This window comes from Trichosurus vulpecula, chromosome 3, assembly GCF_011100635.1.
Source record: "Trichosurus vulpecula isolate mTriVul1 chromosome 3, mTriVul1.pri, whole genome shotgun sequence".
NCBI classification, from domain to species: domain Eukaryota; kingdom Metazoa; phylum Chordata; class Mammalia; order Diprotodontia; family Phalangeridae; genus Trichosurus; species Trichosurus vulpecula.
In genome coordinates this window covers 334,507,709-334,533,961 of record NC_050575.1, presented here as the reverse complement: position 1 = coordinate 334,533,961, position 26,253 = coordinate 334,507,709, and the positions used below count along the sequence as shown (strand labels likewise).

Genomic DNA, 26,253 nt, shown 5'->3' with positions numbered 1-26,253 from the left:
GGCCTACACATTTTCTAAATACAGCCAAGTATTTATTTCACTCCAACAATTTCTTAAGAGAGGACTTTATTTGGAAGAGTCACTAGGAAACAAAAGTAATGTTTAAAACATCATTAAAGCTTTTTTCTTTAAAATAACCCTTCCCTTTTGCTATTGTTGTTCAGTAGTTTTCAGTTGTGTCCAATTCTTCATGACCCTATTTGGGGTTTTCTTGGCAAATATACTAAGGCAGTTTGCCATTTCCTTCTCCTGTCCCTCTTCCCAATCACACTAATTAAACTTCTTAGAGTAGCCTGCATTTGCTATTTCCACTTCCTTAATCATTCTTCAATCCTTTTTTATGTTAACTTAATCTTAATAATCAATTACACTGTTCTCTCAAAGGTCATCAATGGCTTTTTAATTAAGCCCAATGGCCTTTTCTCAGTTGTTAACACTGTAAACTCTAAAGCAACATAAAGTTTGATAACTACTAATCAACAATCTTCCCTTGGATATTCTCTCCTTCCTTAGTTTCCTTGACACTGCTTTGCTCTGGCAAATCCTTTCCAGAAGGATTTCCTTTCACTCTTTTAATCCGTTACCCATCTTCTCTTTCTGTTTACTCTAGACCTTAATTCTCTAATTCAAGACCCCTATAATCATCTGGTCTCTCACTTTTCTTTGTATTCTTCATGCGGTCAAAGCTTCAGTGGTATCCATTCTGGGCTGTGTCCTGTACAAGCTTTCTGCCAATGCCTTGTAGGATTTACTGCGTGGATTCCCTTTTTCCATGGGTCCTCATCCTTGCCCATCTCCTTAAAGCTATATCTTAGTCACTTCTTTCTAAGTGATCTCAATACCTAACAATCAGCATCTAGGCACAATGCCTAGCACTTACTGCAGGCATTTAATAAATGTTCATTTATTGATTTAATCTACTTCTAGGGGTTCAACTGTAACAGATATATTTATATATATATATGAGATTACCAAATCATTGTCAATGTTTTTTATTTTTATATCTCAGCTCCCTGAAATAGTCATTTACATGCATCAGGCACTTAATGTTTGAATTAAAGTAATTTCATTTGCAGAAAAGACTTTTTCTCCTACAGTATAAGGTGAACTGTTGAATGATACATATGTATATATTGTATGTGTAGATCAAAGGCTACTCAAATACATCTTTTTAAAAAATGAATTCAAATACTCTAAAAATTTAATTTTACAAAGCAGAAAATGAAAATAAACCATTGGCAAATAGCCTACTAATATAGGACAAATCTGTCTAGAAGTCAATAAGCAACACTGCACTAAAATATGGCCTCAAGCAATTTTGCATTTAGTAGCAACCTACTTATGACAAGTTACATTAATGTCAACTGAGACAAAAATAAAAAATTGAATTGTCTACTACAATAATCACTTATTAAAAATTAGCCTAAAAAAATTGAGAGACTGGGTTGAAAAGTATAAATTGGTTGTTTTAAAACATTAATATTTTGTATTTTATTTTTGTGCAACTAAAAATCACATCTCTTTATTCAATGACTAGAATGTATCAGAAATAGAAATCTGATACCTTTAATGGTTATTTTAATCTATTTAAATCTAAATCGCCTGAAAACCAATTATGCAACCTTTTATACCATCTGTTCACCACTATCACTTAAAAACTATGCACTGTGTTCATAAGGTTAACACCATTAAAATTTTAAGACTAATTGTGTAATTGTTTTGATTTTGTTCTATGAAAACATATTCAAGCTATTCTGTATAGTAATATGTAAATGTACATTATAAAACCGGAAATAAGCCTTTATTTCAGCCAATATTAGTATTAATAGAATATGTGGTTTACAAAAAAATCAAATTTTAAAATCCAATTACTTTTTGGGGCAAAACCTCACAGAACAAAGTGATACAGAGTAGCAATATACTTTCTATAAATAGCTTAGACAAACTTCACATATACCATTCATCTAATACAATTGCCATAGAACCAAAAAATGCTGATATATAAATCAAAGTAATATAGAACATAAGAGCAGTGTTTTCAATATTTACATTACAGCATTCTTTCTTATTAACTATTTCTGCTCTGTATACAGAAAAAAAATATAATTAAGGGAACCAGAATAAGATATACATAAAACTCAAATCAAAAACATTTATAAATTCTGACAGAGATTTCTGACAAAGAGAATCACAAGATGGCTGAGTGAGTGGGAGCAAAACAACCTAGCTCTCTCACAACTATTCCAGAAGCCTGTGCACAAATACAGAAAGGGACTTTAGCCAGAAAAATAAGACCCAAGTGCATAGCTCAGGGAATTCTTTTAGTTTGAGGACCAGAGGTGACCCTGGAAATCCTTAAGGATGGAGCTGTGAACTCAATGAAGGTAGAAAATGAGACTTATCCAAGATCTAGCCAGGGAGGCCTGGAGCCTACAGTTGTGGTGCTTCGACTCCAGTGTCTAGGGCTTAAGAGTCTATGGGAAAAATAGAAGAGAACAGAATCGAGGGAAATAAGACAATTAACAATCATTACCATGTAAATGTGAATGGAATAAATTTACCTATAAAAGTGGAGAGAACTGTGAAATAGAACAATATTTCATCTACAAGAAGCACATAAAGCAAAAAGATTCACAAAAATTTTAAGTAAGATGCTGGAGGCAAAATCTACTATGCTTCAAATAAACTCAAAAAATCAACAGTAGCAATTATGATCTCAGAAAAGGTAAAGGTTAAAAATAGACACAATTAAAAGATATAAACAATAAACTCCATTATACTTTAAAGGGATATACCATTATATCAGTACTAATATTTAACATACATGAACCAAATGGCTTATTCAATAACACTAGAGGTAAAGTAAGAATATCTATCATCATCCTTTGATATAGTTCTATAAATACTAACTATAATAAGACAATAAGGAAATAAGCATAGGCAATGGCTGCAGAAGTCAAGAAGGATGAGAATTAGGAAAAGGCCACTGGATTTGGCAATTAGAGATCACTGGTAACTTTGAAGAGAACAGCTCTGAATGATGAAGTTGCAAGTGAGATTGTGAAGATCTGAGAAGGGGACTTGGAAGCACCAATTGAAGACATCAGCCTTCTTGAGTTAGTCAAAAGGCAGGAGAGATATGGGATGATAAGCAGAGATGGAAGGATCAACTGAAAGTTTCTTGAGAATTAGGGAGACATGGACATGTTTTTAGACTACAGGAAAATAGCCAGTAGACAGGGAGACACTGAAGATCAACGATGGCAGGGGGGCAGTTTACTGGAGGAGCTGGGATGAAATGGGATCACTTGTGCAGGTATAGGGGTTTGCATTGGCAAGGACAAAAGCTACCTACGAGATAGGGGTGAAAGAGGAAATAGTGGCAAAAGGCATCTAAGCAATACGAGGTGAGTCAGGAGAAAAGGAATTCTGTAAAATGGTCTCAATTTCTTTCTGTAAAATGTGAAACAAGGTTATTGGCTTGGGGGTGGGAGAGAGGAGGGAGAGCCATGAGAGTTTTGAGGAGGGATGAAAAGGTTTGGAATAGCAGCTATAGTGAATGGGAGAGTGGTTGTCAGCATGTATTTTTTGCCTTTTGGAATATCATATTCCAAGATCTCCTCTTTAAAAAGTTGCCAGGGCTTCACTATCCCAGCTGAGGTCTGTTTGGGTCTTGGCACTACTTGCATCATGGCCACCGTTTGCCCCATGCTTCAGCACTTAGGAAATGACAGGGGTCTGAAGCCTTGTTAGTCTCAGTTTCCTGTCCGAGGCAGTCTCTTCCCTCCCCTATTCCCTCTATCTCGCCCCACCCCCTCCCCTGCACAGAGACCCAGCTGTATGTAGAGTCTCTGTATAAGAGCCATTTGAGACTCTTTGCTAATTTATCACTAGCTGCTGAACGTTCCCTTTTGATATCTTTGTCCGATCTGCATAACCTCCATAGACTTTCACCCTGGGAATCAAGAGTTCTAGATATCTATGTAGAGCAAGACTGCACAACCTGCAGCCCACAAGCACACCAAACGATTTTGGGTGGCCTGCAAAAAACGTAGAGGATGTTTTCCTCTACACTTTTCACAAGCCGCCCAAACTCCTTTGGCGGGCCACAGGTTATGCAGACCTGATCTAGAGAGACACCTGGATCATAGTCTTTCATGGCATCATGCAGAGAGCCAGATGTGCCTGCCATTGAGCACAGTAAGTAGAATGCATCATCAGGCATTCAATTATGATGATGTCCTTGAGGATCCCACACCAACGATTACTTCTTTATCTGACATATGCAGTAAGGTTCTGTGGAAAAAGTTGGTCATCCCAGATCGGAAGTACCAACAGCTTTTCAAAGTTGAGGAAAGAGAAAACAGTTTATCCATAACCCCCTCAGCTTCCAGGGGCCAAATGAACAAGGTCTCAATGGTGAAGTGTACACACATCATCATGAATTCTCTAATTACAAAGCAGACAAAAGAGAGCATCCAGCACTTTGAGGAGAACTGACATACATGGGATACACACCCCATAAAGGCCTCACCACAGAAGAAGCCAAGTATCACTGTTTGGCAGAGGCAGTCCATAAATTTAAGTTACAAAATGGAGAAATGACAAAATAAGACTGCTTCAGCCCAATTCATTCCAAGTAGTACACCCCATTCTTCTCCCAAGCAAAAGCCCAGAAGTTGGTCTACTCACAAATCTTCGACTTTCTTCCCTGGCCTAGAGGTCAGCAGCATGGACTCTGGAAATGGAGATAGAGACAAACCCTCATCTGAAAAATGGAGCTTTTTTGGATCAAGAACTCTTCAGAAATCTGACTTGGGTTTCAGTATCCAGTTCTACAAAGGTACTCAGAATCCATCACCAATGGAGCTCATTTGGGTTCAAGCTACTAGAGCTGCAGAAGACCCAGCAGCCTTCAAGCCACCTAACATGGACCTTCCAGTAACGGAAGGAAAGAAACAACCTCCACAGACCCATAACCTCAAACTCAAAGTGTTGACTCCTACAGGGTTCTAAAGCTCCCATTTCACGTGAGCAAAGTTGCTTCCCTGGTGAACTACTGTTATGTAGAAAGAGCATTTTAGACTTTTCTTTCTTCCCATCCACCTTATGCTTGACATAGTAAAGACGTCATCCATTTACAATTCTATTGAGAATAATATTCCAGGGAAGGAGGTGATTGTTTCTTTAAATACTTCTGGCAAAACCTGAATCTTTCTGATGTAGGAAGACCTATTCTATAATGTTCTAAAGTTGATCTGAATAACTTCTCAAAGTACAGTTGACCACAGCCAATTATTGGTCTACAGAACTAGATTGCAAGGGGCAAAAGAAATGATTAAAATCTAGTAGACTTTGTTCTGCATACTTATCAAAAAAAAAATGTTGCTAGGCCTTGTGTGATCATTCCTATAATTCCTTAGTACCTGACTTGATTTTCCCCCTATATTCTTGCAGCAGTTTTCTTTGATGTAGGAGCTCCAGATTTTGGCTATGACATACCTGAAAAGATTCCTTTTAGGTTTCTTTTCAGGAGGTTCTCAGTGGATTCTATCTTCACTTGGCCCTAAGAGATCTGGGCCATTTTCATTTATGATTTTTTGAAACAGATTCTAAATTTAGTTATTGTTATAAAATTATGGTTTTGGGGGAGTCCAATGATTTTTAAATTACCTTCTTTTATCTGTCTTCCAGGTGAGTTGTTTTTCTTTTTTTTATTATTCCATATTTTATTATTTAAATAGTTTTTAGTTTTCAGCATTGATTTCCACAAGATTTTGAGTCACAAATTTTCTCCCCATTTCTACCCTCCCCCCCATTCCAAGATGGCATATATTCTGATTACCCCATTACCCTGTCAGCCCTCCCTTCTGTCACCCTCCTCCCCATCATCCCCTTTCCCCTTACTTTCTTGTAGGGCAAGATAGATTGCTATGCCCCACTGCCTGTATATCTTATTTCCCAGTTGCATGCAAAAAACCTTTTTTTTTTTTGAGCATCTGCTTTTAAAACTTTGAGTTCCAAATTCTCTCCCCTCTTCGCTCCCCACCCACCCTCCCTAAGAAGGCAAGCAGTTCAACATAGGCTACACCTGTATCATTATGCAAAATACTTCCACAATACTCATGTTGTGAAAGACTAACTTATTTCCCTCCATCCTATCCTGTGCCCCTTTATTCAGTTTTCTCCCTTGACCCTGTCCCTTTTCAAAAGTGTTGGCTTTTGCCCTCCTCCCCCAATCTGCCCTCCCTTCTATCATGGGGTGGGACACCCAATTGAGTGTGTATGTTATTCCCTACTCAAGTAAAACGATGAGAGCAAGATTCACTCATTGCCCCTCAACTGCCCCCCTCTTCCCTCCCAACAGAACTGCTTTTTCTTGCCATTTTTATGTGAGATAATTTACCCCATTCTACCTCTCCCTTTTTCCCTCTCTCAATGTTTCTCTCCCATCCCTTTATTTTGTAGATATCTTCCCTTCAGAATATTCAACTCACCCTGTGCCGTCTATATATACGTGTGTGTGTGTGTGTGTGTGTGTGTGTGTGTGTGTGTATTCCCTTTAGCTACCCTAATACTGAGGTCTCATGAATTATATACATCATCTTTCCGTGTAGGAATGTAAACAAAACAGTTCAACTTTAGTAAGTTCCTTATGATTTCACTTTCTTGTTTGCCTTCCCATGCTTCTCTTGATTCTTGTATTTGAAAATCAAATTTTCTAGTCCGCTCTGGTCTTCTCTTTGAGAAAGCTTTAAAGTCCTCTATTTTATTGAAAATCCATATTTTGCCTTGGAGCATTATACTCAGTTTTCCTGGGTAGGTGATTCTTGGTTTTAATCCCAGCTCCTTGGACCTCTGGAATATCATATTCCAAGCCCTTCGATCCCTTAACGTAGAAGCTGCTAGATCTTGTATTATCCTGATTGTGTTTCCACAGTACTCAAATTGTTTCTTTCTGGCTGCTCGCAGTATTTTCTCCTTGACCTGGGAACTCCAGAATTTAGCTACAATATTCCTAGTTTTCTTTCTGGGATCTTTTTCAAGAGGCAATCTTTCAATTTCTGTTTTACCCTCTGGTTAGGTCAGTTGTTTTTCATACAAGATACTTTGTATCTTCTTTTTCCAATCTTTTGATTTGTTCTACTATTTCTTGCTGCCTCATGGAATAATTGATTTGTTTGCACTATTCTAGTTTTCAAGGAGTCCATTATTGGTTACAGTTTATCACTTTCTTTGCTAAGCAATGTACGCTCCTTTTAATGGTTCCTCAATAGCCTTTATTTCATCTTTTAACTCATGCTTCAATTCTTATAGATATTAATGTAGTCCTTGTGGAAAAGCCTTTTTTTTTTCCTTTGAGTCTCTAGGTGTTGTTATATAATTGGATTTGTCTGCGTAAAAGCAGAGTACTGACTTTTTAGAGCAAAGATCACCACTAGTAATAAAGCTAAAGGAATAATGATGAGAAAAGTACAAGGCACGTAGTTAAAACAACTGAATCCTGACATAGTTTAATGAGTTAATCGGAATGAAAATAGGTAGCAGACAGTAAAATTGATATCAATTATTATAATTTACCACAAAATTTAATCTAAACAAACTGCCATTACAAGGAGAAAAAAGAGCCTTTAACAGAACCTTAGTCAGCAAATAGCTAATTGACTTGCCAAGCAGAAAAAGATGGCATAGAAAGGAAATGCTGGTTTAGAACATAAACTTATTTGTAAAATCTTATGAAGAACAACAATTATGAACAATACTGCCTAATAAAAACAGAATCAACAGGGGATCAAACCATTTTAAATAAAGCTTGAGGTCTGCCTGCTCCTCATCACCCCCCCCTTCCCCCTCCCCTCTTCCCTCAAGCCCTTCCCTCCTTTACCACCCTCTCTTCACCTCCCCATGCATGGAATGCACTCTCTCCTTGTCTCCACTTCATATAATCCCTTACCACTTCCTTCAAAATACAGTTCAAGCACAATTTTCTTTATGATGTTGCTTTCTCTGATTCTAGCAAATGCTAAAGTTTCCCTTGCACTAAGTAACTTGTGTTTAACTAATATTTATTTCATATTTTCTGCATGTACTTATTTCTACATGCTTATATATGTGCATGTTGTCTTCCTGACAGAACCTAAGCTTCTTGAGAACAGGGACTATTTTATTTTACATCCTTAGGACACAGGACAGGACTAGGCATATACTAGGTGCCTAATAAATATTTGTTGAAATGGTTAGTGATCAGCAGGAATGGGAAACAGTAAATATAAAGAGCCAGCATAACTTCATCAAGAACAAATCATGCCAAAACGTTCCCTTTTGTGGTAGTGTTTTTAAACAAATAAAAGGAATACTGTAGATACACTTTACCTAGATTTTAGCAATGCTTTTGATAAAGTATCTTGTAATATATTTGTGGAGAAGATGGAGTGATATTGACTAGATGATGGTCAATATTCCTGTAAGAAATTCCTACATATTCCTATAAGAAACTAGTAAGGAAACAATTATCTACTCTAAGATTACTTTCAATCCTGGTTTAAGTGGAGAGGACATATACTAGGGAGTAACAAGAGGTAAAGTTGGAAGAATACCAAGAATAATAATTTGGTATTCAGATGGATTCAGAACTGTTTAGATGCCTGGTTGTTAATAAGCCAATGTCAATGTGGACAGAGGTCACCAGTGAAGAACCCCAGCCAGGAATCTGTTCTTGGCCCTGTGCTCAAGATTTTTAACAATGACTAAAAGAGGAAGCAGAGCCAAGACAGGAGAGTAGCAGGAAGAAGTACAAGAAAAATTATAACTTCCCATGTTCCATGTTGAAAGGCATTATGGTATGGCATATACGACACTGGACTTGGGAATCAGGCCGGCCTTGCCTTAAATCTCATCTAAGACATTTAAGAGCTATGCTATCCTGGTCAACTGGCTAAGCTCAGATCCCACCTTCTTAAAAAAAAGGCCTTTCAGTCTAACACTTTCCTCCCCCTCCCACTCACATTACCTCTCATTTTCCCTGGATGTATCTTGTGCATAAATATTTGCATGTTGTTTCCCCTATTAGAGTGTAAACTCCTTGAGGGAAAGAACTTTGTGACGCAAAACCAGAAGAACAGAATAACTCCAAAATAAACATCTACAAGCAAAACCTCAAAGAAAAACACTGCTTGTGCACACGTTCAACTAGAATTCCTGGAAGAGACCAAAAAGAAAAGTTCAGACATATTCCAAGAAATAATAAAAGAAAACTGCCAAGAACACTTAGAATCAGAGGACAAAGTGAAAATGAAATCTCCCAGTAACCTCTTAAAAGAAACCCCCAAAATAAAAACTCCCAAGAACATCATAACCAAAATCTAGAGCTTTTAGATAAAAAAAAAAAAATACGGCAAAGATTCAGAAAGAGATCAACTACTGAGGTACTATGGTCAGAATCATACATAACTGTGCAGCCACCACTATAAAGGAGCAGAAAGTTTGGAATATGACATAAGCAAATGATGCAGACTGACAACCAAGAATAACTCACCCAGCAAAATTGAGTATAATCTTACAGGGGAAAAAAATGGATCTTTAATGAATAAGAGGACTTCTAAGCACTGAAAAGCCCAGAGCTTAGCAGAAACTTTAAAATACTAACAAAGAAATCAAGAGAGACATAAAAAGGCAAATGTGAGCAACCCATCTTAAGGGACTAAAAAGAGATGAGATATTCGCAGTATAATATGGATGACGTCCTCTCATCACCATCAAGGGTCACAGCAGAAATCGAATAAAAAGAGGGCCTGGAGGTGATCTTGTGATGACCTTAAAAGAATGGAAAGGGAGTAGAAGAGGAATATGTGGGAGGTAGAGAGAGAAAGGAAAGGAGAAGAAAAATGGGAAAATTATCTCACATGATTAGAGTGTGTGAATAAAAGACTATAGAAAGAGGAAGGGTTGGGGAGATCAGGCAATACCTGAACCTCACTTTCATCTGAACTGGTCAAAGAACACACACACATACACAGAGCTGGGTACAGAAATATATTTCACTCAATAGGGAAACAGAAAAGAAAGATGAGAAGGGAGAGGGGATGGATGAGAAGCGGTAGATTAAAAGAGTAATTAGTCCTCGGCAAAATAAACCCTAAAGAGGGTGGATCTCAAAAAGGAGTATAAGTGAAAAGGAGGAAGAAAAATATCGAGGTGGTATTAATAAGGAAGTCTGTTAAAGAAGTGATAGAAGTGATACAACTTATCAAGAGGTCACCTCTTTGACAGCTTCTACTATCCAGAATACAACTGAGAATATACAAGTAAGCCACAAAAGTCTCTAAGCATTCAAAATATATGTCATAAAATCCATGTGTTGAAGCTTTATTTATATGAAAAATCCCTAAGACTGGTTGCCTGGAGATAATTTACTCTGACTTTACACATAATTTTAGCAATTTTTTTAATCTATTTTTCCAAATTTTGGTGTCATAATAACTCCAAAAAATCTGTCAAAATGCCCTAGTCATCTGATAATATCCTGAAGGCTTCACTGAATTTCAGTTCAGTACAATTATTGATGTTCATAATAAAGACCCTGGATCATAAAGGAAAAGTCAAATTACATTCCCTATAATTTGTTGTAAGAAGCAGAGAAATAAAATTGATAAAAATAATGGTTCCCATTTTTTAAAAGTTTGCTTAAAAGGCCTCAGTATCTTGAAAATATACTTAAGTGAAATACCTCATTTCCTAACAAAAATGGAAAAATAAGGGATTACTAGTGATTAAGAAAGAGGAATGAGGAGTATAACCTAGACAAGGGGGGAAATGCAAGAAATCAATGCTGTATGGTAGAAAGCACATTGGATTTTGAGTTAAAAGACTTCAGCCTGAATCCTAGCTCTTCCACTTACTATCTGTGTTATACCTTGGGCAAACAATTTCTCTGAACTTTAGTTTCCTCAACTGTAAAAAAGAAGAGATTATGTCATTAGTCCATCTAAAATTGTCCATTCAGATTCTAAATATTATGATTCCTATGAGAAATTCCTACATATTCCTGTAAGAAACTAGTAAGGAAACAATTATCTTCTCTAAGATTGCTTTCAATCCTGGTTCAAGTGGAGAGGATATATACTAGGGAATAACAAGAGGTAAAGTTGGAAGAATACCAAGAATAGTGAAAGGAAAGGCCTTAAATAATAGGGTAATGAATTTTGTTGTGATTCAGGAAGTGATTCAGGAAGGCTGATGATACAAAGGATTTACATGATGAAAACCAGAACAAATAGTTCTGTATATTTTACGTACAAAGAAAGCACTTGTACAATAAATAAAACAATTCTTGAGAAATATTATCCCGGCAGGTATATAAAGAATGGAGCTGGAATAGATAAATCGATTGTAGTTAACCAGGCATGAGTTTGGGGTCTAGACTAAGGTTGTAGTTTTAGAGTTTAGAGAAATTTCTAATTCAAGTGAAATGTGGAAGAAAAAAATCAACATGATTCAATGACCAAATGGATATGGAAGTATTAAATTTTTAAAAAATCAAAGCAAAGTTGCAAACTAGAGGAAAATGGGAGTATAATGCTGCCAGTAGCAATAATAAGGATTTGGAGAAAGCCAATTTTAGCGATAATGAACTCGGTTTTAGTATACCAAGTTTTGGCAGTACAGTTACACAATTGGAAAATCATAGGAATTCAATCATAACTGCAAAGGAGTTTCCCTACCCCAAACCATACCTGAACAAGAGTTGCCCCCTATAGCATAGCCTACATGTGGTCATCCAGCCTTTGCTTGAAAACCACTAGTTAGGTCCTAGTATACTCACCGTTACTCTCTACCACAACACAAGGCAAAAACAATTCGATTTTGAATAGTTATTTTCAGAAACTTTTTTCCTAAACTGAATTAGATCTGCTTTTCTGTAACATCTACTCTTTTGCTCCCTGTTCTGCCCTCTGTGGCCAAGAAAACAAATCTAATTCCTCCTTCCATACGACAAGCCTTCAAATACACAAAGACATAACCAACATGTAACATGTTATCTTCTCCTCCAATATTTGCTTCTCCAGGCTAAACACCTCTAGTTTCTTTCCTGGTTCCCCTAAATGCTAGTGCCCTCTCTCCCAAACAGCCTCATATTTAACTGCTTTGAATACATTTCTATTTATTCATTTTATGTTCTTCATGTACTTGTCTCCCCATTAGAACATAAGCTTCTTGGAAGGAGAGACTATTTCATTCTTTGTACTCTTATCTCCAGAGCCTATGTACCTGGCATAGAGGGGACGTTTAATAAATACTTGTTGATCAATTAAACCAAACCTCATAAAGCTTTGAATCAAGTCACTTAAGCTTCTTAGTTCTTCTCTAATTTACCAATGTCCTTCCTCCAAAGTAGCATCCAGAAGTAAACACAATACTCAAAATGCAACTTGACCAAGACAGAATATAGCAAGGACATACACCTTTCTGGACCTGGGCATTATACTTCTCAATAAATCATAATATGGATTTAGGTTTTTTTAATGCCAATTAAGATCTAATAAGAAGCTGGAGATAAAACAATGAAAAAAAGAGTTGTTAGAGATGTAGATTTCAGAATCACTCAAAGCACAAGAAACTCTCTGGTTGCTCAAACTATTTTTATAACATTTTGAGGAAGTTAATGCCTTTTAAAAATGACTAGCTTGATCTGAGAAATCAGAGACAGAAAAATGTCACAGGCAAGGAACTAAAATGCAGAAATGACCAAATACGTTTATGAACACAAATTTGTAGAGGTAGGGAAATTTCAAAAAGTAATCCTCAAAATGAATCAAGATAAAAACAAGATATTACGCCAAAATGAATGATTAATAATAATAAGTATTATGTACAAGCACTAAATAATATAACAAATAAATTAAAAAGCTAATAACAGAAAGTGAATTATTTAATTTTAATTTAACTAAAATTATTTGTAATCAAGAATAAAGGTCAAAACATCAGAATATGATTCAACAGTGATTTGCCTAACAAGCTACATAGGAAAAAAAAATAGATGAAGAGGGCCCATTGCCCAGAAATATCACAAGCAAATGATGAATTAGTCTATCAGTGTATACACCTCAGACATTACAGCTGGACAATGAGCTGGGCCTAAATTTAAAGAGTAGAAAGAATCCAGGCTAGATTGCATTTAGGGAGCTGTGAAGCATTTTCAATGATGTTAATACTCATCTATGAGATAAAAACTCATTTTAATACCAATACTCTCCCAATTTGAACAAATTAACAAATAAGTAGTAGATAATAGTAAAAGGCAGTACATGTGCAATATTTTTTGAAAATGACCATATTACTTGAACTAAAAGACAACTTAGTCAAGGCTTAAAGAGAAATTTTATATACTGTATTCTCAGCCTACTTTGAAATAAAAATTTCAAACAAACAATAATAAAAAAAAAAATTCTGGGTTTAAGAAGACATTATAAAAATGAACAGCAGATTTTTTTGAGTTAGAATTTATAAAATTTTTAAAACTGCCTATGTCAGCTTCATCAATATGATGAAGCCAAAGTTATTCTGAAAGACAAACTTAAGAGTGCTTACCACAGGCAAAGGGGAAAAAAAGTAATTAAATGCAAATATGAAAAAACAAGAAAAGAAACAAAGAAATGAGCCAAAGCAAAACAAAAAAAGGAGGTGAAATTAACAAAATGTAAAAGCAATGAAAATGACAAAACAGAGCTAGTTTTTAAAAATGCCAATAAAACTGAAACCATTAGCAAATTGAATAAAAGGAGAAGCAAGCTCACGTGACCAAAATTAGAACTGAAAAAAGGCAATTATAATGAATGCAAAAGAAATAAGAAAAGTGATCAAAATTATGCAACCTATATATTAATAAACATAATTTTAAAAAAGAATATATGCAAAAATACTACCATGACTAACAATCCAGGAAATAAATAATTTAACCAAGATCAATCTCAGAATAAGAGATCAGTCAAGTTGCTGTCAGATTACCCAATAAAAAAGGAAAAGGACCAGATGGCTTCATAAACAAATTTCAAAAACCTCCAAGGATCAATCCCTATGGTACCAAAACTATTGATATGCTACAGAGACAGAATGCTATTCAATTATTTTTATGAGCCAAGTATGGTTTTGACACCCAAACCTAGTAAGGAAAAAGAATTATAAATTAATCTCATTAATGAACAGGAAGAGAAAAGGCAAATATCCAGGCAACCAATGCTCCTTGCATGCAATTCTAGTACTGATGTTGATGCATTGATTAAGCTGAACATTAAGACTTGACAGGCCAATTTGGAATTATGGTGAAAAAAAAATTGGCAATAACATCCACACCCTTTGTCCCAGAGAGCCCACTGCTAGGCCTACACCTCGAAGTGATCACGGGCAAAAAGAAAGGTACCATAAACACCAAAATAGTCACAGCAACATTTTTTGTAAAGCAAAAAACTGGAAACAAAGTTATTGGGAGATGGGTTAAACAAATTCATGAATGTGATGAAATATTATTGTTCCATAAGAATATGAAGAATTAAAAAAAAGAGGGAAAGATTTATATGAACTGATACAAAGTAAAGTCAAAGGAACCAGAGAAATAATATATACAAGACCATAACAATGTAAATTAAAAGAATGATAAAAACTAAACTGCAATTGGGATGCAACACCATTTGTCAAATCATGGTTCAACTGCAACCACAGGTTAGCTATAAATATAAATATTTGGAAAAAAATCAACAAAAGCATTCTATGAAAAATGATCAGCTCTACGGAATTTACAATAGAGTTTTGTATAGCTTATTGTTATTTATAACCACGTGTATACATCTTTTATATCAGTAAAATTTATAATAAACTCACATATGCTAAAAAAAAAAAAACCTGCCATCTAATTATGACCAAGCTTGGCCTGAGAAAGTAGATGAGAAAATGTACATCCTCTACAGAGGTGATAGGGATCAAGATTCAGAGCTACACAGTTTTAAAAGCTATCTAGTAAAATCTCATTTTATAGATGAGGAAAATGAGGCCAAAGGAGGTTAAGTCGTTTGTCTGAGGTTACAAGAACCAACCAGTCCTAGGACAATGAGCCCCAATCTTCACACCACTGTGAGTGCACTCCTCTCTCCAGCTTATCAATGCCCTTCCTTAAATGCATCACCCAAAACTGAACTTAATACTCCAAATACAGTTTTAACAGGGTACAAAAAGGTTATCACCTCCCTTCATTCTAGTCATAATGTACCTGTTAACATGACCTGAGATCATATAAGCATAGAAACCGCCTTAGGCTGCAAGCACTAGGCCTCCTTACTAGGTAGCACCAACTCATTTATAAAGCACTACAGTGGAAGATAACAGAAGATTATAAACAATATTAACTCATAAAATAGGAAAAAAGCAGAAGGGAAAATAAATCTACAGAAAGCTTGCTGTCAGACCCAAATGACCCACATGACTCCAAGGTTAAAAATTAAACTGACAAAGGACAACAAATAAACTGAAAATTAGACATCAACATTTCTATAATTCTAAATACTCTTCTTCATTATCTTTGACATTTTATCTGTTGTCTCCAATGTACTAAATGAAGAACTAAGAAAGGTCTCATGAAGACAAAGGCAGGAAGGGCAGCTGGACCAGACCAACAATACATCAAGATCTACCCTGGAGGGAACACAATCTTGAAAATATTGAGGGATCATTTAAAAAATTCCAATTAATAACCATTTATTAAGTGCTAACTATGTGCCAGGTACTGTATGAGAAGGAAGTATCAAAAAAAATTGGAAAAATCACATTCAATATTATCATCTCAAAAAAGGGACTAGAAAGGGCAAAAACCACACACACACACACACACACACACACACACACACACACACACCCCTTTCTCCTCTTTGTAAAAATTTCTATGAGAATGATCTATATCGTATTGATAATGAAAATATTAAAAGAGAAAAGGCAAGCTTTGCAATTTTCTACAATAGACTATATTATTTCAGTTAAACTACTAACTGAAAGGTCCACAAAAAACAAAATCTTGCTATGTTTTTTAATGTCAATTGCAAAAAAGCATTTGATTAGGCCAAGGGTTCTTAACCTTTTCTTTTGTATCATGGACCCTCTTTGGCAGTCTGGTGAAGTCTATGGACCCCTTTCTCAGACTAATGTTTTTAACTGCATAAAATAAAATATAAATGATTACAAAGGAAACCAATTATATTGAAATAATTATCAAAATATTTAAAAAACAAGTTCACGGACCCCAGATTAAAAACTACTGGACTTATCCGGGCTAACTTTGAAACAGGTCAGCCTTTAATGCTCTCCTCAACAGAGTTTTTCACACACACATGAAAGATTCACTCAGAGAAGCAACCAGAGTTTAAGAAATACCGTATTAAATTATTTACTTGAGTCTAAAATTAAGATCTCTTAAGCAGCATTGAGGAAAAAACCTCGAAACTCTTTATAGTTAATATAAACACACTATCAAGTAACCTTCCTAGTTATGATATAGTACATTTAAATATTATAATAGTATTATTATTTACTATGGTTGCATCATATGACCAAATTTTTGTCCTGCTAATTTATTTTCTCCCCCAATTATTTAACCAACATTTTATTAAGCTGCACCAAGTTACCTCCTAAGAGAAAAAAATCTTCATAGGTTCACCCTAGATTGAGAGCTGGAAGGGACCTCCTAGGTGATCTTGTTCAATCCTCTCATTTTACAGAGGAAGAAACGAAGGTTTAGTGGCATTAAATGGCTTACCCAAAGTCACAAAGGTAGTCAAATTTGAACCCAAGTCATCTTACTCCAATGGCACTGTTCTTTCTTCAGTACCAGCAGGACATATGTACAATATACTGATATTCACAATGCACACTATTAGTACATGAAAGATACTTAGAGAGGGAGTTCTACTAATTTCATTAGTGTTCAAAGTCCAAAAAAAACAAAAAGAAGTAAACAAAATTCCTTAATTTTACAACTCAAATCAGCTGTTCAGGTAATGTGGCTAACCATTCACTCTGCTTCATGATGCATAAAACAACATGTATGCTCACCAAAGGTGTTCACAATTATCACAGGCACATCTTGAACAGAGTCCAAATCAAATAATTCCCTATAAATGGCAAAGTTTCCAATATTCTCTTGTTTGTGAATAACATTTATGCTGTTTCAATCAAGATCCAGAAAAAGCCTCCTAAATAAGGATCATAACTATTCAACAGTGATTTGCCTAACAAGCTACATAGGAAAAAAAATAGATGAAGAGGGCCCATTGCCCAGACTATCACAAGCAAATGATGAATTAGTCCATCAGTGTACACACCTTAGACATTACAGCTGGACAATGAGCTGGGCCTAAATTTAAAGAGTAGAAAGAATCCAGGCTAGATTGCATTTAGGGAGCTGTGAAGCATTTTCAATGATGTTAATACTCATCTATGAGATAAAAACTCATTTTAATACCAATACTCTCCCAGGGATGATACAAGTTTGTGAATTAGGGAGCACCACCGTCTTCAAGTAAAAACTCTTGAGTGATCCAAAGACTAATCACACAGAATCACAGAAGCTCAGATTTGGAAACCTCGTTTTACAGATAAGGAAACTAACGTCCAGAAAATTTACAAGATTTAGTTAAGTAGTACAGCCCAAACCTGAATAAGAATCTCCTCTATGACAAACTCAAGAGGTGGCTTTTGTCATGTCTTTATGGGTCCAGACCCTAGAACCTTGCTTAGAAACTTAATAAATGCTTACTGATTGGCAGGTAATGTCTCCTCAAGGCAGTCCATTCCATTTTCGTGAGCGTTTTATTAAGAGGTTCTTTCTCATATCCAGCCTAAATATGTCTTTTGGCAAGTTTAACTCACTTTTCCTAGTTCTTCCCACAAAAGTCATAGAGAAGACTGTCACAGGACAATCCTTCAAATTTTGAAGACAATTATTACATCCCATCTCTTCCCTCCTACCCCCCAAGGGTTCTCTAGGCCAATGGAAGCACCATCACAATGCCAGATGTGACCTGGACACACAAAGCAATGTAAAAGATACCATCAAAATAACACGATAGAAATAGTAGGCTGATCATGTCACAATAAAAGATGTGACATAAAAGCCTCAACAATGGACTGGTACCCAGAGAATGTTAAAATACCTATTTTAAATCATCCAGCATGACGTAGGTATTAAATTAAAAATTAAACAAAACCAGAAGGTGTACATGGGTTGAAGTCAGTACAATTAGAGGGAATACCCACATTAATGAGATCCCAGATCCACTAAAGCAGAAATCTTGTACAAAGATGATTAAACGTCCAACAGGATGATGATGATGATGATGATTTTCTATTTAGGATCATTGTCATATTTATTTGTTGAAAAACACTGAAGAAAAACCAATCACTTAGTTATAAGAGTAGGAAAATGCCTCCGCAACATGTAGTTAGCTAATCACTCCAGTTCTCCCAGTAGCTTCCAAGTAGAGGAAAATTCAGGCCACATCACAAGCTCTCACCGGGTTTCATTTGATTTAAGAAACTACTAAATAAATTCCATGATTCACCTGTGCACTTGTTATAATTCTACGTGAAGAGAGAATCCTAAGTAATGAAGGCAATCAACCATATGGATCACCATATCCAGTTAAAAGTTCCCTCAAGAAATTCATCTTTTTGCTCTTAATATGTTGTTAAAAAAAAAAAACAGCACCCCGAGTCATTGATTTTTACCAGTATACTTAATGCCATTTAACACATGTGTAACATAAAGGTAGTTGTTAAAATATTATGGCATATTTCTTAGGGCGGAGCCAAGATGGCAGCTGGAAAGCAGGGACTTGCCTAAAGCTCTCCCCCAGGACCCTCCAAACACCTATAAAAATGGCTCTGAACAAATTCTAGAACTGCAGAACCCACAGAATAGCAGAGGGAAACAGGGCTCCAGCCCAGGACAACCTGGATGGTCTCTGGGTAAGGTCTACAGACCAACCTGACCGGGAGCAGGGCAGAACAGGCCGTAGCCGCCTGAATCAGTGAGCTGTGGCAGTTACCAAACTTCTCAACCCACAAACACCAAAGACAACAGAGAAGGTTGGCAGGAAAAAACTGTGGGGACAGAGTAAAAGGAGTTCACAGCAGTGGAGGTGGTGCAGCTCTGAGGACAGAACTACAGCTGCAGTTGCTTCCAGCCCCAGGCCCACCTGGTGGGAGGAATTAAGTGGCAGATCAGAGCAGGAATGCAGAGCCTGCTGAGATCTGAGTCACAATCCAGGTTGGTGGTTCTTGGGGGAGGAGAAGCGCTAGTGTGGCAGAACTTGTGTAGAAATAGCCCTGAAAACAACAGCGCAGCCCCTCAAGCTTGGGACAAAGTACTCTATACTCTACAAGCAGTCATACCCCAACGGAAAACTCAAGGATCAAGTAGTTGGCTGGGAACACAGTCAGGCAGAAAAAACAGACTCAGATTCAGACTCAGACTCTGGAATCTTTCTTTGGTGACAAAGAAGACCAAAACATACAGCCAGAAGAAATCAACAAAGTCAAAGAGCCTACATCAAAAGCCTCCAAGAAAAACATGAACTGGTCTCAGGCCATGGAAGAACTCGAAAAACATTTGGAAAAGCAAGTAAAAGAAGTAGAGGAAAAACTGGGAAGAGAAATGACAGTGATGCAAGAAAATCATGAAAAACAAGTCAATGACTTGCTAAAGGAGACCCAAAAAAATACTGAAAAAAATATTGAAGAAAACAACACTTTAAAAAATAGACTAACTCAAATGGCAAAAGAGCTCCAAAAAGCCAATGAGAAGAATGCCTTGAAAGGCAGAACTAGCCAAATGGAAAAGGAGGTCCAAAAGACCACTGAAGAAAATACTACCTTAAAAATATTTCTCAAATTGCACTAGCATATGTATGTAGGTCATAGACGGCAAATACTAATGACAATCATTAAAATAGGTACTACAAAACTACTTGTTAAAGGTAACAAAAGAAATTTTAAAAGGCTGTAACTAAAATGTTATCTGGAGATTAAGCTGACAGATTTGGCTTAGGTTCCTTTATAAAGAATAATATCTAAAATTTCAACAGATTAATACTCAATTCAATATGTTAATCAGATCCTCAAAAAACAAAAGAGAAGACAAAAAAAATTAATTTACAAAGTAAATGAGTTAAACTAATGACCAAAACAAATTTTACATGGTTTGCCAGTAAATCCTAGGGAAAAAAAGTAGAACTTCCTCTTTTTTGCATTTTCTTCGTGTATTTTTTAAATTAACAGACTAGATTTTTTAAAACAACATCCTTATAAGAGTTACTCAGAGCAGAGTTTAACACAATCTAGAAGCTTTACGTAGGGAGAATATTTAGAGAAACTGAGAGGTGGAACTGAAAACACAGAAGCAGATTTGAACAAACTGAGGTTTTAGGAACAAGCTAATCTCCAAAAAAGACTACCAGACACTATTTTGAAACACCATCCATTTAAAGGCAGGAACAAACAATACAAAAACTATGCTCAAAAGTAAAAATAATCTCCAGTGTCTCTTGACACTGCAGCTAGATTCAGCTATGTGTGAAATGCTTTTTAACAGAAGAGAATTTAAAGTAGAAAAAAAAAAGTTGTATTTTAAAATCTAATAGAAGTAACCTGCTTTAAGTTTGTATCTTTCTTGGTTTTAAAACACACAATTTTCTTGAACACAACAATCATGTTTTAGTTTCCAATGCGAGAGTTCAAAATATTACTCTTTTAAACCGTGTGAATGAAGCAACAGAAGGGGAACAAATTCTGAGTATCTTTTGTCATAGCCACCCTTCCTGTCATGTGTTGAACTTAATACAGAACTGTATTTTAGCTATCCTAACAATTTGCTTAATAGTTAAATATTAGGAAAGTTTGTAATTTTGGAAGAAGTCCTGTCAAAAAGATTACCACAGACCAGATAGAAACTTAAGTAAAAAAACTTTGGAAAAAAAATACATAGATGAAAAACATATCCATTCACAGTTGCTTATAGCTATTTTATCTTCTATCAGGCAACCTTGAAAATGTGTTTAATTCAACTGCTTTTTATTTGATTCTCAACATCTTAAGAGTTTCAGAACTAAATATTTTTCAAGCACCTATCTTTCTATAAAGTTTCTATCTCCAGTTCCTACAAGTGTGCCTGGCATTTTTTTTCTTTTTTTTTTAACCAGATCTGTTATTTCATTGATATAGGGAACTCCCAGTTAGGAAACTCATTTTATCAATGCATATTAGCACTGCGTCTGCAATTTATAGAGTTACTTGGCACAAAGTAGGCCTTTAATAAACACTTGGTTGAAATGGTTACAATGTTTAATGAGTCAATTTTTTAAATGGTATTCACTATCTTATTAGTAAATTATGTAAAAATTTTAAATTTTGCAAATAAGCAACTTGAGAAAACATTAAGCAGTCCATTAGCTTTATGGCTAGAGATATGAAAAACAGCATGAAAATTATTTTAGAGGAGGGGTTCTTAACCTAGGGTTCACAAACCCCTTAGGGATCAGTGGAGAGATTTCAGGGGGTGTGTAAACTTGAACAGGACAAAAGTACATCTTTATTTCAAAACATAACTAACTTCCTTTGTAATCCTATGCATTTTATTTTATGCAATTAAAAATATCATTCTCTGAAAAGTCTATGGGCTTCACTAGACTGCAAAAGGAGTCCATGACACAAAAAAAGGTTGATCACTGAATAAGAACATATCCATCAAATACACTTAAAAGTTAACAGCATAATAATTTGCAGATATGATCTGCATTATTTTACAGACATAAGCAAACTAAAAAAATATCCAAGTTGTCATTCTTTGGGAAATGTCTCTAAAAACAAATGTTTATTCCAGTAATGCACTAAATTCCTATGAATCAAAAATGCTAAATGTCTTGATGTCAAATGCTCCAACTGTCATGTGCTAATTAATACTGGTAGAATGATATTACACTTTGGCCAAAACTTAAAACATTTTCATTTTTGGCAACCTCTATTAAAAGACAAAGTATACAGGTATGATTTACTGATGAAAATAAGTGTTATTTTTCTTTTAATCAGTTAAAAATGAGATTTCAATAATCAGCTTCCACTACAGCAACACACTTCACTGCTTAATACAATATACTATGAGCATAAGAAACAAAGAGTTTGTAAACTATTAAGTCATATCTAGTTCAATTCAAACACGTAATAAGCACCTATTGCACTTGCAAGGCATTCTGCCTGGCAGTGTGGACATAAAAATGAAAAACTACAGGGTCTCTCTTCTCCAAGAGTTGTGTCTGCTGAAGAACTTAGAATCTACTGGCTGTCATTTAAGGAAAAAAAAAAGGCTTTTTGCATCTAAACCTTCAATATTCTCCAAAAATGTATCCTCTCAACAAATCTGGCAAGAGTTCACAGATTTTATAAGCTTCTTAAAAACTTTTAGAATCACACCAATAGTCCTCAACAATCTATTGTCTGAAATTCTATCTTCTGCAATCTGTTCTTACTTTACCAGATTCAAAATCTGAGTAATTTCTTTTTAGTCGTAAAGGTTCAAAAGAAATCTCCATTGACCAAATTCATGTACTTTACTTAAGACCTGTTTTTTTTTTTTGTCCTACTGGATACATTCCATCTTTCCAGAAAGTGGAATTTATTTTGTAAGGGTGGGAAGTGTAGTAGCTACATTATGATATAGTTTGGATTTGATTTTCAACATTTAAAATAAACGCGGAGCAATACGTTCTGTTTGCTAAATGAAAATTTTCGAAAATACCGATATTCTATTTCACCTCACAATTATTAAAAATCATGCCAACAAATACAGCTAGCATGCGACCATTTCCTTCAAAGACCAATGCTTGGCCACATGGACCTACCTGGACAAAAAAAACTGTTTCGAAGCCTCATATTACTTCAAACCAAAAAGCTAGAAGTTCCACAACGGTTTTGTTTGTTTTGTTTTTAACCAAAAAAGAAATGCCCGGTAAAAAAGGAAAAGACACTTACATTTGTAGCATGACCTGATTCAAGAATACACCATCCACCAGGGCTACATATTCATCCAGATTGGTCCCACTTCCTGCAGCCAGAGGTCCAAATGTTTTAACCTAAAATATAATAGCCTTCATCATTAAACAAACCCCGACCTCCATCTCTGCGGCAAGATACATCCCCTCGCCCACAAAACGAAATGTGCCCACGGGGAAGCACCACTTACCCAAGTGACCAGGGGACTGGACATGAACTGTTCCAGTAGTGGAGTAAAAATCTCATTCTCCATCTTACAGATGTGTGTGTGTCGTTTTTTTGTTTGTTTGTTTTGTTTTTTAAAGAACTAAGCCCAATTTGGGGGAAAACAAAAAGACTATTCCGAGGGAACTGATGGAAGGTCGCTAATTCTTTTTTTTTTCTTTCCCCAAATGAGCAGGAATCAATGAAAGCACATTTCCGCAGAGGAGCAGAATCTCATGGTGGAGAGGGAAGCCCCGTCCCCGCTCGAAGAATCAGGGAGAACCGATCGCGGACCCCGGGGGTCTGGCTTCAGCAGCAGCCAGCAGCAGCAGCCGCCGCCGCCGCCAATGTCTCTACGAGGCGAGGAGGGGCAGAGAAAAGGCATCTGGAGGGGGCTGGGGCTGAGCAGACAAAAAGCCCCGCGAGCTTCCCCGGCTCCGGGGGAAACTCCCCTCCCCAAAAAGAGTCGGCTCTCGACGTGAGTAAGCGCCGACGCAGATGCCCCGCCGTCCGCGAGGGTTTCGGCCCCGACTCGCACTGCCGAGCACCGAAGGAGACCGCAGCAGGGAGGGGAGGGGGCGTCTAGGACTGCCGAGCCTCCCGAGCCGCCGCCGCCGCGCACCAGTCAAAGGCGCCGCTCTCTCCCTTCCTCCTCCACAGATACCATGTCTCCTCCTGGAGCCCCAAAACCTCGTCCGCCGCCCCTCTTCCCCTCCCAAGGGGTGGGGGATCGACTGCGCTGTCCTAACCCCAGGCCCTCTTCGAGTCTCCCCGAACCCAAGCCTAGCCAGGCTCGGAAGCCCAGGGACTAAATCACAGCCGTGCCCACCCCCCAACCACCACCACAGCCGCCGCCGCCGCCGCCTCCTCTCCTCCTTCAGGAGGAGTCAGAGTAACGGCTCCCGAACCGCAGAGCCGCATCACACTGAAACTGCTTCGCACACACACCCCCCAGCCTCCCTCCCGTGAAAAAGAACGCGCTGGTTCCCTCCGCCCTCGATATCCTTCCGCCTACTTTCCTCTCTTTCCACCCCTCCCCGCGCCTAAGCCTCTGGATTGTGGGAGAAGAAAACCGCTGCATGAGCGCGCTCCCGGAGCTAGGCGCGCTCCCCCGGTTGCCGCCGCCCAGATCCAAGGGAGAGGCCGGGGGAGCGCGCGTGCGCGCGCGCACGCTGCAGCTGCTGCAGTCCGCTCGCCGCCTCAGTCAAAGGAGGTGCCTGGGGGGATAGGGGGAAGGGGGAAAGGGGGGAAGGGGAAGGAGACGAGAAGGAAAGGATTTTCTCTTTCTCATCACCGTGATTTGTCCACTCTCTCTGACTGACTTCCTCGAATTGTGAAAGAGATGAACCCGATTTTTATTTTTATTTTTTTTTAAATGAGAGATGCTCTGTGTGGCTATAGGTTAATTTGATTTCATGTGTTCGTAGTTCTCCCTCCCGCCCCCCACGAAATGGATATAATAAGGCTCTTCAGTGTAGTATATACCAAAGTGATTAGAGCCACGACCCTGTTATTTCTATCCAGCCCGCATAGGATAAATTTTCTTAAAAATTACAAGCAAAGAAACAGAGCTCAGATAGTCAAAACCGTGCTTTAACACCGTAGTAATTCCCTCTCAGGCTCCCTGTAACACCATGGAAATGAGGGATCGGTCATTCTTTGTGCAGACTATTTTCTCATTAAAAAAAAAAATAAAAACCAAACCAAGCACCACTGAGAGGAAACATTTGAGAATAGTCCAAGTTGGGTGATAAAAAAAACGGTGGATTACATTTTTAGTCAGAAATCTAGTTCCCACCTAAACTACTGAGAAACAGTCATAATCTCTTAACAAAAACTGTTTCTTCTCCTTACTTAGACTCAAGGATAAGGTAGACAATTTCTGGGAAATGTTTTTGGGGGGAAAAGAGATAAAATGAAAGATAGCATGGTTGGTTTCAAATCCTGTCTTGGGTATTCACTACCTGGGTTACCTGTTACATATAGCAAAGCACAACTTCCCTGGGCATCAGTTTTCTCACCTGTAAATGAATCACAAACATCTATTAAGCCTTTACTGTGTGCCAGGTGCTGTACTAACCACCGGAGATATAAAGAAAAACAAAAAATGCAGACCTTCAGGGAGCTTACATACCAATGTAGGAGATATGTAAATAAAGAGCTAAATGCAAGATACACAGAATATATGGAAGTTAACCTTGGAGAGGAAGGTACTAGCAGCTGAGGGGTCAGGGAAAAGCCTCCTGCAGAAAAGGGTGATTTGAGCTGTCTTGAAGAAAGCCAGGGATTCTAATAGATATCAGGGAAGAGGAAGGACATTTCAGGCATGAGAAAGAGCCATCCAAAAGACCTAGAGGCTTAAGATGGAGTTTCATGTAAGAGGAACAGCAAATAGGCCAGTATAGCTGGATCATAGTATGCTCAGGGGAGTAAAATGTAAGACTGACTACAAAGGCAGGAAAGGACCAGGTTGTGAAGAGCAATGGAGGACTTTATGTTTGATCCAGGAGTCCACCAGTTTTCGTGTGTAGAGAAGTGACTTGGTCAGAGAAGATTCAGTGAAGAGTCCCTATCAAGGAAGGATTCCCAGTAGATGGTGGGGTCCTCCTTTTTGCACATGACATTGTGCTGATTGCATGAAGCCTCAAGAGATGAGCCTCTTGGAAAAGATCTGTAATCACTCAAAGAAGTTTGCCTTTTCTACCCACACAGGAAAGACCAAATGAATGAAGAATGTCTACTGCCCAGATTTTGACATGCACGTGAATGAATACCCAATAGAGTTTGTCCAATAGCATGTATATCTGGAATAGACAAACAGATGGACAATGAGCTGGGCCCAGAATTGAAAGGGAAGAGAGGCTTGCAGAGCTTTCAGGAAATTGCAATGCATATTTGTTGACTCTCAAGCTTGCCATAACAGTAAAAGCCCATCTTTTTAATACAAACATTTTCAGGAAAACCTGA

General features: G+C 37.2%; 1 protein-coding gene and 1 pseudogene across 9 annotated transcripts in view; one reads left to right on the top strand and one right to left on the bottom strand.

Annotated features, from left to right (window-relative positions):
- Positions 1–24,247, bottom strand: part of CCDC88A (coiled-coil domain containing 88A) — a 163,069-nt gene extending 138,822 nt beyond the window's left edge. For all 9 annotated transcript variants that reach the window (XM_036748447.1, XM_036748448.1, XM_036748449.1 and 6 more), the window contains exons 1-2: positions 23,273–24,247; positions 23,062–23,162 (exon numbers count right to left, since the gene is read on the bottom strand). In XM_036748447.1, the coding sequence (XP_036604342.1) occupies positions 23,062–23,162; positions 23,273–23,335 (164 nt within the window). In that variant the 5' untranslated portion in view covers positions 23,336–24,247. The remainder of the gene's footprint in view (positions 1–23,061; positions 23,163–23,272) is intronic.
- Positions 4,210–5,016, top strand: LOC118841035 (annotated as a pseudogene).
- Positions 24,248–26,253: the final 2,006 nt, after the last annotated feature.